The sequence below is a fragment of the Chanodichthys erythropterus genome, chromosome 22 (assembly GCF_024489055.1).
Source record: "Chanodichthys erythropterus isolate Z2021 chromosome 22, ASM2448905v1, whole genome shotgun sequence".
Lineage (NCBI taxonomy): Eukaryota > Metazoa > Chordata > Actinopteri > Cypriniformes > Xenocyprididae > Chanodichthys > Chanodichthys erythropterus.
Window position 1 is genome coordinate 11,596,186 of NC_090242.1, and position 14,454 is coordinate 11,610,639.

At 38.0% G+C, this 14,454-nt stretch overlaps 1 protein-coding gene across 4 annotated transcripts in view; it reads left to right on the forward strand.

Moving 5' to 3' along the window:
* The first annotated feature begins 2,612 nt into the window (after positions 1–2,612).
* Positions 2,613–14,454, forward strand: part of col5a1 (procollagen, type V, alpha 1) — a 110,907-nt gene continuing 99,065 nt past the window's right edge. For all 4 annotated transcript variants that reach the window (XM_067374953.1, XM_067374954.1, XM_067374955.1 and 1 more), the window contains exon 1: positions 2,613–2,930. In XM_067374953.1, the coding sequence (XP_067231054.1) occupies positions 2,828–2,930 (103 nt within the window). In that variant the 5' untranslated portion in view covers positions 2,613–2,827. The remainder of the gene's footprint in view (positions 2,931–14,454) is intronic.

The following is a 14,454-nucleotide window of genomic DNA, read 5'->3' on the forward strand; positions in this document are numbered from 1 at the left end:
TGCAGGAGTGTGTGCCCCCCGCTGGCTCAGGGACACCCTGCACAAAAGAAGCTGCATTCTTCACATTCCCTCTGAGGAGAGTTCCTGTAACCTGAGGTGGAGTGAGACATCAGTCCGTACAACCTGTGTAACCTGGAGCTCTCCGAGCCTGATATTCCTTGAAGACGTCATTCTGTACTGTAAACCTGAGCTGAACTACAGTATGATGTCATATCACCTCTGGCACATGCACTTAAAGGTGAAGTAAGTATTAAGTAAGTAAGTGATTTCTGAAAATCATTGTTGAACGCTGTTGATATTTGAAATCAACCCAAACAAACACACCCCTCCATTAATTGCTCAATAAAGTAAGCATGAAATCAAAACTGACCCTATTTATTTTCTTAAAGACATTCCATGATTCATTAGTGCATCAGTGCCATCGAGAGAGGCTCTGGTCTTGGTAAGCATTCATCAGTTGCTCCGCCTCTAAAATGACTTTCCTTTTCAATGACATCATGAATCCCTCTTACATTTTTTTCATTCTTTCCCTTCTAACCACTTTGCTTCATTCTGGTATGTAACACCCATGATGCACTCAGTTCCCAAAGGACAAAATGATTTCCCTTATACTTCCAATATAATTCCCATTCTTCAAAATTGCTTCCCAAATACTCAAACTTCTTTTTCTTCTCTGCTCTCTTCTCAAGCTTGCGTCCGAGTTGGATAATAAACCTGGAATTGTATATTATGAACATTGTTGGCCGTTTGACAAATTGCTTTTGTTCCTCTTTTCTAAGTCTCTTTGGATAAAAGCATCCGCTAAATGCATAAATGTAAACATTGTATATCTATTGATCTCCAATAAGTCATGTTACGGAATTGAAACGGATTGCAAATGGCATTTTCCTATTGACTTTGTTGACTTAAAGGGTTAGTTCACCTAAAAATTAAAATAATGTAATTTATTACTCACCCTCATGTCATTCTACACCTGTAAGACCTTCGTTCATCTTCAGAACACAAATTATTTATTAAATATTGTTGATGAAATCCGAAGGATCAGTGAGGCCTCTATTGAGAGCAAAGCCATTGAAACTCTCAAGATACATAAAGGTACTAAAAACATATTTAAAACAGTTCATATGAGATCAGTGGTTCTATCTTAATATTATAAAGTGACAAGAATACTTTTTGTGTGACAAAATAACAAGTTTTCATCAATATCTATATGGGCCGATTTCAAAACACTGCTTCAGAGCTTTACGAATCGAATCAGTGAATCGGAGCACCAAAGTCACATGATTTCAGCAGTTTCAGAAACAAAAGATTCATAAAGCTCAGAAGCTTCATGAAGCAGTGTTTTGAAATCGGCCCATCACTAGATATTGTTAAAAGGTTATTTTGTGTATTTTTTGGCACACAAAAATTATTCTTATTGCTTTATAATGTTAAGATTGAATCACTGAACTCACATGAACTGTTTCAAATATGTTTTTAGTACCTTTATGGACCTTGAGATTTTCAATGGCTTTGCTCTCAATAGAGGCCTTACTGAGCCATCGGATTTCATCAACAATATCGTAATTTGTGTTCTGAAGATGAACGAAGGTTTTACAGGTGTGGAACGACATGAGGATGAGTAATAAATTACATTATTTTCATTTTTGGGTGAACTAACCCTTTAATACCCATATAACCTTGTTAGTATTTTTTGATAAACACAAGCCAAAGGAGATCTTCCACATGCAATTGAGTTTATTGTGATACTGCATTCAAAAAAATGTGATGATTGATTGATTGATTGATTGATTTGCAAGGGAATTAACTGGCTTCATTTTGTTTTAAATGTAACCTGAACAGGATTCCCTTCCCCTCCATACATTCGGACCCATGTCAAAAGGTCATCACCCTTGTGGCCTTGTGTGCACCAGCTGTTGCATACGTCAGGAGGTCCTGAATCGTTTCAGCCTTAAAATAGTATGCAAACTTTAATTTTAGGAACAACTTGGAATAACCCTTGGCTTCCATGCACAACACTGTTCCTATGCTAGAATAGTTCACATGCAGAAGGTAAGACAAAGCAAGTTTATTTATGTATTTTATACACAATGGTGATTAAAGGTGCTTTACATTGGTCCATTATAAGGATTAGTTGATTCTGATTGGTATCTAGTATTTAATGTACATTTGTTTATTTATTTAGTAAGCAGGCATGTTGTAAGCAGGATAATGTACAGTCATACTAGACATCTTTCTTTCTACATTATTTATGATATTACCTTAACAAGGCCATCAAATGTCCTTTAACTGGATGATTGACCTAAAAAAGTTTTCTGCTGCTACACCCATCAAATTGGATGAGTCAAAAAAATACTAAAAAGACAGTCTGCAATGGACTAAAAACTCGCAGACAAAAAAGAGAGAGAGAGTAAATGAAGTCCACACTGTAAACTTCCCGCCTACCCAAAGTACTAACCAATCAGAAACCGAGCATTTTTGGTACTGCTCTCCGATTGGCTGCTCGCCTCGTGACTGACAGTCTGTGTGAATGAAGTTTTTTCCCACTTTGGCTCCGCGAAGTTTCAGTGACGGGGGCATCACAGCAGCTCACTGAAGGGAAGGAAAGAACAGAAGGGAAAAGAAGGGAGAGAGGTGCCCCATCCATCCATCTATCCATCCACTGAATTTTCCTGCAGGACTTTATTAACGTATGGCTGCATGAGAGGCTTAGAGCTCTCGCGCTTTCTCTCTCCGGGACTGTTGGGTTACTGGTTCTGTCCTGATATCAAGCAGTTGTCATAATAATATAATCAAACTCTACGCGTCAGGACGGGCGCAGGTGGTCATGGATACACCTATCAGATGGAAAGTAAAGCGGAGGTTTAAGGAGGTGCGGCTGTCGGTACTCCTAGTATTCCTGATGTTTGTCACCTCACGAGTCAGCGCAGGTAAGCGGCGAATCAGCTGTTCCCAAACTGTTACTTTGTGCCGCGGGCCGCGCTCACCCGGGGCTGCGGTTCTTTGCGCGAGCGCATTCCACGGTCAGTCCGCCGCTCCGGGACTGGAATGACCGGAGGAGGGAATGGGGGGCCCTAGACTGGGATTTTCGCGTCCGAAGTTCAGTGGCCGTGACTTTTGTTTTGCACTTTTTCCCGTCAGGGAAGCATTCGAGCAGCAACGAATAACGGAATCAGAAGTTTTCCCGTGCAAGGAAACAGCTGCACGAGGAAATCGTGATGCACCATCTATTGTGCCATCAAACTCGTTTAAGCTGCTCCCCATTGGTGCAACACTCAACTCTTCTTATGCAAATTAGCAAATAAAGACCTCATAGTAGAAATCTGGATTCCATGTGTGAAAAAGCAGTGGTTCTTTTCGGCTCTTTTTGCATGTCGCATTATAGATTCTTCACTTCAGAATATTGGTTTCTGGCATCTTCAAAGCAGCATAGATGGCATAGTGTTAAAGAACTAGAGAATAGAAAGTCATTGGTGGAACTTGCAAATGTTCTCCTACACTCTTAACAATAAACATTCAAGTAGGAATCAATGTTACAGGAGAACCTTCTCAAGTTCTGCTTTTGAAAACCATTGATGCTTTACCAGAACCAATACGCTGACCTGAAGAACCTAAACCCTATACAGTGTTTTAAAATTTCAAGGACTTCAAAGAAGCATTGAAGAAGGTTTATCTTTAGGGGTGTACGACATCAGGACCCCGTTTGAGTTCAGACTATATGAAACGCTTTCAACGCTGATGTGTGAACATAAACAATACAGCCTAGACTGGGATTTGTAGACTTTTTGGAAGATGTTTCAGATGCTTTTTAGGGGATCTGGCAGAAAGTAGTTTTCCTCCAGCAGGCGCGCTGACTGCAGAACGTAATTGGAAAAATATGCAGGATGAGAAACACACCAGGAGAGAGAGAGAGAGAGAGAGAGAGAGAGAGCGACAGAGAGTTTAAGTTTTTCCATAGGCTCATAAAAACGAACCATCACTCTGGCTCGCCTTTTGTTTGGTTAAAAAGATGGATAAAAAATAATAGATAAATGTAAATAAATGCACGTTAGTCTCAGTGAAGAGGTCTGTAATGAAGAACATCAGTTGGTCAGGGTGGAGTCGCTGCGTGTCTTCTCTAGTAGATCAGAGATGCTCGAGGTGAAGCTCGCAATTATCTCGTAAACCACTTATAGAAGGAATTACCCGGCAGTTATTTTAGAGATATTTATAAGCAACGTTTATGCATTCATCAAGTCGCATGCATTTTGAAATGGCATTTGTTAAAAGTCAAGAGTTTATTTGCCGTTTAATCAATATCCCCTTTTGCAGTTGTTTGACATCTGGTTTTAGTGTTCTGTCATTATCTGTATATCACACTCGGGTTTGATAGTGTGGACTTTATTAGTTGTGAACTTAAGTCTGTGGTTTGTACAGTAACGACGGAGCCAAAGCAGACAGGATATGATCTCTCATTCTCATCCTTCAGGTTTCTCCAGCCTGTCCCAGGGAGTACCCCTCTCTCTCTCTCTCTCTCTCTCTCTCTCTCTCTGTCCAGGCTGGAGGGAGGGGGAGAAGGAGGGGGAGGGATTGAGGGAAGGGGGGTTGGAAATTCTGCTCTGCATGTGTGATTAGATTCATGTCTGGTCATGGCCACTTGGCTGCTCAATACACTGTTGGAATTATTGAGCTGTTTTAATTATAACAAGAACATTTTGGTCAAAGAACATGAACTTTGGTCAAGAACATGTGTACTTAAAACAATGAAATATACACTCTTAAAATCAAGATTCCAATCAGAACCTCAAAGAGTTTCATAAACTGATTTTTAACATCCACAAAAAAACAATTATTTCCATTTTTAAAGGGATAGTTCATCCAAAAATGAAAATTCTGTCATCATTTAGTCACCCTCAAGTTGTTCCAAACATTTCTTTATTTGGAAGATCTCACCCCCCCATTGACTACCATAGTAGCAAAAAATACTATGGTAGTCAATGGGGGTCGAGATCTGCTTGGTTACAAACATTTTTCCAAATATCTTCTTTTGTGTTCAGCAGAACAAAGAAATGTATGCAGGTTTGGAACAACTTAAGGGTGAGTAAATGATGACAGAATTTTCATTTTTGGGTGAACTATCCCTTTAAGAGTGTATCCTAAGTGTTTAGGACTTATCAGCTTAATCACTTTAGTTTGCATGAGTCAAGGAGGAATTCATTAGAGTGATTAATTGACTTGACATCTGTCACAGAGCATCTGCTAGAATGATGCTCATTAGAGTCAAATTGGATTGAAATTTATGAGTTATTTGGTTTCATTCGCGATCTAGAATGCTTTGGGCTCTGTTCTAAATACAGCCACGATCCCTATATAGTGTATAGCCTTTTTTTTTTTTTTTTTAAGCGTACACGTGTAGCTGGGTAATGCAGAAAAGATGGTGGATTTGATCTGGAGCCAGACTCCCAAGTTTTCAAGGATGCACTTCATCGAGCTGTGAAGCTGAGTCAGTTGGCAACACTCACTGCTTCCACGACACGTGGTCTGACGGGTGATGTCATGCAGTGGGTGGGGCTAATCAAATATGATCTGCTGGTAGAGAATGATGTGCTGTCGTAGCAAAGTTTATGGTGAGACTAGCAGTGCATTGTGGGATACAAGGGAGCTCTTACGTCAAAGTAGACAGAAGCTTGTAAAGGCAAAAATGGCCAACGGTGATGCTGCCGCACTTCCTGTGCAGGGCTATTCTGCTTTATTACTCACACAAGTGCTGTTTTATGAGATTTTTACGAACACTCTCGGCAGACCTGCATCACTCATTCTGCCTGTTGGGTGTGCTTCACTTTTGAGAGTAAACAAATGCCTTTTAACAAATGGCATGTCGTAACGATTGTTTATTGCCCACGTGTGTTGTTTCTGGTTTTGGTTACTCTTCTTGTTGTGTTCTGGAGACCCTTAAAGCCTTCAGAGGAGAAATTTAGTAACGTTTGGAGCCAAAATTTCACACCCTTGGAGCCTTTCAAAAATGTTTCTAGCATAATGAAAACAAGATGTCCATTTCAGCTGTTCCGACTCTTCATTTAGCGATTGATTTAGTAAGAATCATAGAGGAATATTAACGTTGTGGAGAAATCAAATTCGTGTTGCCTTTGGCTCTGTTGGGCCCATTAACAGAACAAGCGGTGTCTTCCTCTGGCTATTAAAAGCTACCAGTCCAGTTCCAAGAGGAAAAGGATGAAGGGTTTCCCTCCTGATCAAACTCCCAGAATTCCTTTTTGCATACTAGCTATCCTGTACAATATGCACAATTAGAATGAGTATATCCCAAATCATGGTATGTTGAAAATGTAATGTTAAAGGTGCCTGGATGAATGGCATACTGTTTAAGATGGATTTTCTAAATAAATATGCAAGATTAAGAGTAAACATCCTAAATCATAGTATGCAGGAAATAGTCAGTATGTCAGCAGTGACTGGATATCATAGTGTGCATCTGTTGACATACTATCTATCTTATATGGCCTGCAATATTAGGAGAATGAATGGTGTAGTATTTACAGTGGATTTTTGAAGTGTGCATCTTTGTGCATACTAAACATCATACGTAATATGCAAGATATAGATTAGTGTGTGTTTTTTTCATACTTTCAATCTTGAATAGTGTTCAAGATTAGGATTAGCACATGCTGTAATTAGTATATCAAAAGTGATTGGATGGAATAGTATTGAAAATGGAGTTTTGAAGTATGCATCTGTTCAAATGCTATTGTCAAGATTAGTGCATCTTAAACTAAAATATGTTCAGGGCGAATGTATGGTATACTATTTACAATGGGTTTTTGAAGTATGCTTCTGTTTTAATACATACTACATCCAGTTTAAAGCACTTGTATGCTTTTTGGGCTAATATTTGATTTGTATCGATCCATAATTTTAGTATGTTTGTCTGCAATGCTGGCTTGCTACATACTTAAAAGCATGAACTTTTCCTGTTGCGAGCACAGTGTGTACTTTTCAAAGTTAGTAGAAGTCTACAAATTAATAGTAGAAGTATGCGAATAGATGCTAGTTCAGTAGATGATATTGTGTGTATTACGTAAGACCAGACCAGCCCTCGGCCCTGTACTTGCCTTCAGTGTGTAGGAGGTCCAGCTTGGGATCACAGGACAGAAATGTTGTGTTTTGTACTGTATTAGACAGTGCTGTTTTTGAGGCCAAGCGCAGAAGTAAAGTTTTTTTTCCCTCTTGGTTTGTGTGGTTTGGGCTTTATAGCGTGTGTTTTAGAGTTGCATTGTTTTATGATTGAAAGTGTTTCAAGTCTCCCTTCAATCTAAAGCCGCATTTGGGAGGGTGATAGTTGGTGAAACCTTCAAGGTCTCAGTTCACACACTATAAAAAACAGATATTGCCTCTTTCAGACATCAGGACCAAACCCTGACCCACATGTCTGTTGAGTTCAAACACACATAAAGTTCAGTGGAGTTGCTTCATTACTGCAGATAGTTTCTCATGGATCATTATTTTGAACTAGTGTTTTATCAGACATACTGAAGATGAGATTTTTAAATAAAAGTAATTTACAGGAAAGATTTTATTTAAATATAAATAGAACATATAATTTTTTTCAATTGATTCAGTTGAATTGATTTCACAAAGGTTTTCTTTGTAAACAATGCAATATTTGAAACAACTTAGTAACAATAATGATTAACAGCAGTATTTAACTAAATGTTTATTTCAGTGAGAATCAGTGAATTTTTTTCTGAACCAGTTCATTGAATCAAATGGTATGAATTGCTAAAACAAATCTTCTAGTGAGAAGAGAGGTTGAGAGGTGTTCAGGTCTGTGCGTGTTTCAGAAAGAAAATACCAGAGTAAGAAAGGTGAAAGTGAAAAAGCAAGTGATTGAGGGGAGTGAGTTATAGTAGTTAATGACAGCAGACCTACAGGAGATGAGGTCACTGGGTCAGGGGTTAAAGGTGGCATACTGTGGGTGGTGATCTTCAGATTATGACCACCCCAGAGGTTTACAGTATCCCACCCCGAGACATAACATCTGGAAAACACATTACTTTGAGTGGAGAGAGAAAGTTGGGATACATTTCAAACTGTTATGACGTGAAAACTGACTTAAAAACTTTGGCAATACTTAAAATGTGTCAAAGTTGGTGACTTGTTAATGTGCTTGTTAAATGAAGCATAACTATTATTATTGCTCATACACTACCGTTCAAACAATTGGGGTGGAAATGAATTTTTCATGTTTTTGAAAGAAGTATCTTATGATTTGTTTGTCATCTATAGACCAGAATATCATAGAGACTTGTGAGTGGGCTCTTTTAACTTGGCAACAACCTAGAAACCACCCAGCACACCCTAGAAAACCACATGGCAACATGCTAAATCAGCTCAGAACACCTTAACAAGTGCATAGCAACTCCCTAGCAACCACATAGAACACCCTAGAAATCTCATAGCAACATTCTAAAACCTCTCAGAACACCTCAGCAACTGTAAAGCAACTCTCTAGCAACCACATACACGATCCTAGAAACCCCATAGCAACGTTCTGAAACTTCTCTGAACACCTTTGCAACTGCAGAGTGACCCCATAGCAACCACACAGAACACCCTAGAAACCCCATAGCAACATTCTCACTGTATAGAAACGCACTAACAACCACATAGAACACCATAGAATCCCTATAGCAACATTCTAAAACCTCTCAGAGCATCTTTGCAACTGCATAGTGACTCCATAGCAACCACATAAAAGACCCTAGAAACCTCAGAGGAACATTCTAAACATCTCAGAACACGTCAGTAACTGAATATTAACTCTCTAGCAAGCAACCACATAGAACACCATAGAAACCCATAGCAACGTCATACAACCTCTCAGAACACCTCAGCAACTGCATAGCAACTCCCTAACAACCACATAGAACACCTTAGAAATCCCATAGCAACATTCTAAACCTTTCAGAACACTTCAGCAACTGCATTTTAACTCTCTAACAACCACATAGAACACTTTAGAAACCACATAGCAATGTTCTGGAACCTCTAGAACATCTCAGCAACTGCATAGCAACTCCCTAACAACCACATAGCACACCATAGAAACCCCATAGCAACATTCTAAAACCTCTCTGGCATCTTTGCAACTGCATAGTGACTCCATAGCAACCACATATAACACCCTAGAAACCCCATAGCAACATTCTCACTGCATAGCAACTCCCTAACAACCAAATAGAACACAACAGAAACCCCATAGCAACATTCTAAAACCTCCATGCAACTCCATGGCAACGTCATACAGCCTCTTAGAACACCTCAGCAACTACATAGCATGTCCCTAGCAACCACATAGAACACCATAGAAACCTCATAGCAACATTCTCACTGCATAGCAACTCCCTAGCTACCACATAGAACAGCCTAGAAATCCCATAGCAACATTCTTAAACCTCTCAGAACAACTTAGCAACTTTTTAGCACTTCAGTGGAGAGTTCTGCATGGGCTTCTGTGCACATTTTCTTCAGAAAGTGAATCTAGTTGTATCAGTATTGTGGGGGGTGGACAGGGTTTTAGTCTTTCGGACTACACATGGTCTTGATACAGCCTGCCACCCCTGCTGCTCACACACACACACACACACACACACACACACACACACACACACACACACACACACACACACACACACACACACACACACACACACACACACACACACACACACACACACACACACACACACACACACACACACACACACACACACACACACACACACACACATTGTTGTCTGCCATGCATGCGTGTGTGTGTTTAGATCTCTGGTTCCCAGAGTTTGAAAGTTGAAGTTTTCGAGTATTGTATTTCTGTCTGCTCTGTTCTGTATGAATGGACTCTTTCACAGAGCTTTTAAATGGACTCCATGTTTGGGCTTTGCTGAGGCTTTGTTGTGATTAATTGGAGTGTGTGTGTGTGTGTGTGTGTGTGTGTGTGTGTGAGACTGACTTCTCTGGAGTTCTAAGCACCCCTACGATGTCCTGAGGTTCCCCAGGGCTGTCATGAAGCTCACACATGTGCACACACTTCCTCTAAAATAACATTCCCTACATACCTGCACTAGAGCTGCTAACTCGGTGTCAGCATGACTAGAGCACCCCAGAGCATCATGGGATATGTGTGTTTTTGGAGCAAAAACCACAGATGGACCAGCATAGATGGTTTTCTTTTATTTCTTGGCATTTGGGATTGGAGAAATAAGAGCGAGTGAGAGCGAGAGTTTGTGTTCTCACATCTGGAAGCTATAGCCGTCATTGTGCTGTCTGCTGATCCCAGAGAAAAAGAAGGAAAAAAGAGGGGGGAAAAAAGAAAAAATGTCTTCCAGATGTTTTTTCCCCTCCCCTTACTGTGGAATAGCAGAGGAATAAAATACTGTTTCATTAAGACAGAAGAAAAATACATGGTCCTCTCAGTGAGGAAACGAGTGCGTTTGTTGGTATGGAGGGTTGCAAAATGTGCTTCAAATTTAACTTTAAGCAGTTATGCCCATGCAGACCCTCTGACCTGACCCTTTTTTGCAGGTTTATGCATGCACATCTGTTTATTTGTGTGTCTATGCATGTGTGTGCTTGTGTGAGATTGCAGAGCTTTTTTGTAAGAGAGGGCGAGAAGTTTCTTTTCTTTGGTTCCTCCTACTAGATGACTTATGCTGCAAAAAATAATGTTCTAATTATTAATAATTTAAAAAAAAATTAATTAATTAAATTAATTAAATTAATTAATTAATTGTATTAATTATAAAATATTAATTATATGTTAAATGTATATACTAAATTATAATATACTATATTACCATATATAATATAATATAATATACTTTGCAAAAAAACAAACAAAAATTACACAGTTGGTATTTTTTTATTAAGCATAAATCTCTTTTAATTTTCTCAAGATTTATACTTAAATTTGCCAAGAAAAATACACTTAATTCATCTTAATGTCCCACACAGTTCAGCTTCTTTACTAAATTAATCTTTATTAATTTATGTTTAGATATGTTGCAAAATGTATGGAAAGCAAGTCAAATATATATAAATATAATTTATTTATTTATTTTTTGCTGTGCGATATTATCATGTGAAAATATGATGACAAATAGGTTATTATAACAGAATCATATGAATTAAACAGGCCTAGAATGGCAATGATTTCTGACATGATTTTCCACGTATAATTTTTCAAAATTATATGTATTGGTAGTCCTGTCATCGAGTTGCATTTGCATAAAATTAAACTCTGATAAGGTTTGTTGCATGGCCATCAGACTCTGTCACTCGTCACCGCAAATCGCCAACTATGACAAGGAGTGACTTCCTGTCGTTTTGTCTCTGTAAACTTCTGTCATTATGGACGCCCCATTACTGAGATGCTTGTCCTTGAGTATGATTGTGTATTTATGCGTGTGTGTGTGTGTGTGTGTGTGGTGACCTCTGTTGTGGCAATTAAGAACCCACATGTCTCACATGCCACTTTCATGACCCTGAAAAAGGGAATTATGGGATTGCCCAGGGTTTATGACCAAACACATGCTTGCTCTTGCTCTTTATTGGGTTTTATGTGAGTGACTGCTGATCTATCTTTCCATCTCATGGAAAGAAGAGACTTTTTGTGTGACAAACAGATTCATTATGCCTCAGAAATGCCACAGATGTTCACATCACTACAAAACATCAGATGCCTGGATCCCTCGTCCAAATAATGAGCCACAATTTTTTTTTGTTTGCTGACTAAAATGTACTATTATAGCCATAGTTTCTGTTAAAATACTATAGTTACTGTACTATTGTTATTGCAAGATAAAGGGATCTCTTTCTTACAGGGTAAGATGTTTGCAGAATCTGTTTGTTGTTCTGTATATTTTCATTTGCCAGTAGTCACAAATCCCAGTTTACCATAATTGTAGAAACAATAACTGTAGTAATTATGGTATTTTTAAGGAAACTATGACTATGGTTAATGTTTGTAAGGGTCAGTACACAGGAGCTTTCAAAGCCTCTTTGAGCTTTCATAAGGTTTTCATTATCCTGTGGATGAGGAATCACTTGAGGGCAGCAGTTGGTCCTGTAATGCTTCATTTGAGCAGTATGCTAAAGGTTACGTGCTTGACTCTCTCACGTGTGTGTGTGTGTGTGTGTGTGTGTGTTTTACAAAGCTTTACTATACTGTGCATCTCAATCAACTACAAACATCCCTGTGTGTGTGTGTATAACATATATTTTTTTTGTGGACCAATGAGAAGGACCAATAAATCTTGTTTTATTTGACATATTTTATTTTATTTTTAGTTCTTAGTGGTGATCATCATGTATATTTTATTTTAATTTATTTTTTTATTTTTTTACATCATTGAGGTGATCATCATGCTTACCCTATTTTAATTGAATTGAATTGAATTTATTTTTTATTTTATTTTACATCTTAGATGTGACATCATATGCACCTTATTTTATTTTATTTTATTTTATCATTGGTTGTAATTTTGACAATTTTATGGTATTGACAAATTATTTGTCGTACCTAGTGCACATAAAATGCAAAAATACTATAGCGAGTGAGTTTTATGCTGTTCAACATGTAGATCCAGTAGAATACAGTACAATGACATCAGCAGCTCCTTTTTGACCCTGCACACCTGGAATATGCTCATGCTATTGGATGCTTTTGTGTTCTGTGAATACTTGCAGGTTTTCCTGGGTTGCCGTTATGTGGAGTCAGTAATGAGTGATTAATATTGTTCAGTGGGTTATTCATGAGATGTTTAGGGAACCCTGCAGGTCCAGACATGTGAGAAGAACTTTAGGATTCTGGAGCGGTGTGCGGAAAGCTGACATTCCTTCCACTGGCCTCATACTGAGAATATAAAATAGTCTCTCTCTCTCTCAATGTCTCTCTCTCTCTGTCTGTCTCTCTGCAGTAGCACATTATGAACTGGCCACAAAAACCACAGAAACGTTCAACTCTCTCCAGAAAGAATTAAACACACACACAACACACACACTTCACTCCACTCATGCTTCAGCGCAGGACAGAGAGGCTTTTGTTCCAGAGTTGTAATAATCTGGCGATACTCAATGTACAATAGTATGTCGTCTCACATGTGATTGAAGTCATTTTAAAGAAACTGTGATGAGCTGTTTTATGATTTTCAGATTTAAGATTTTGATTTTGTAGTGCAGATATTATTGCAACAGAATATAAACATAAAATTCAATTTTATTAGAGTAAAATGAAAAATTACAGTACCATGGTATTACCATGTTTTTGTACAAGTTACCCAATATTTTTTTGGTATTTAATTTTTTGTATATTACCTTGTGTAAACTATGTTTCTTGAACATACCTTGTTTTTTGTGCATGCTATTATGCTAATTCTGCATGCATCCATTCTTACCATGCATTATTTTTCCATGATTATACCATGCTTTTTGGACATTTACCATGGTATTAACATATTGTTTTGTACATAGTACAATGGTAATACTGTTTTCATATATGTACCATAATACCATGTATTTTTGGCATTTATCATGATAATACCATACTATTTATGTACATGTACCTTGATAGTACTGCCTTTTTACATTTACCATAGCAATACTATGCTTTATGGACATTTAAGGTCATATATTTGTACATGACCCTGGTAATACCTTGTTTTTTGTACATAGTACCATGTTAATATTGTTTTTTTTTTTTTTTTTGTTTTTTACATGAACCATGATTATACACGGATTTCTTTGGACATTTACCATGATAATACCATATATTACCCTGGTAATACCTTGTTTTGGTACATGTTTGGTACACTTGTACATGGTACCATGTTAATACTGTGTTTTTTTTTTGTACCATGATTATACCATGATTTCTTTGCACATTTACCATGATAATACCATATATTTATACTGTGTTTGTTTGGAAGTGTACTATGATAATACCATGTTTTTGAACATAATGCCATTATAATGCCATCATGTAGCATAGTATGCATTTGAAATACCATGGTACATATTAGTTACATGATTTAAATTAAAACACCACAGTATTTCCATCGGATACTGTCATTGTATCATGGTACCATCTCAGTACTTCATTTGTCAGGGTTGTGCTGGAGTTTTGTTCTGCTTTGATCTTAGCATGGAGCTGGATGAAACTGTAGTTAATTTGATGCTTTTAACATGCGTGTTTCTTTCGTAATAAATGTGTGCTTGATTTCATGGGAAGGGATTCTTCTAAGGGTGTTTTCACATATAGTTCATTTTAAAAGAACCAAACCCAGTTCACTTAAAGTGAACCAGAAATGGAATCAGCCAAAAGTGACCTCAGTCCTTTTGGTGTTCACAATCTAGTGGACTCAAAAGAGAACCCATATCTTTTTTTGGTCCTCTTCAGCATTG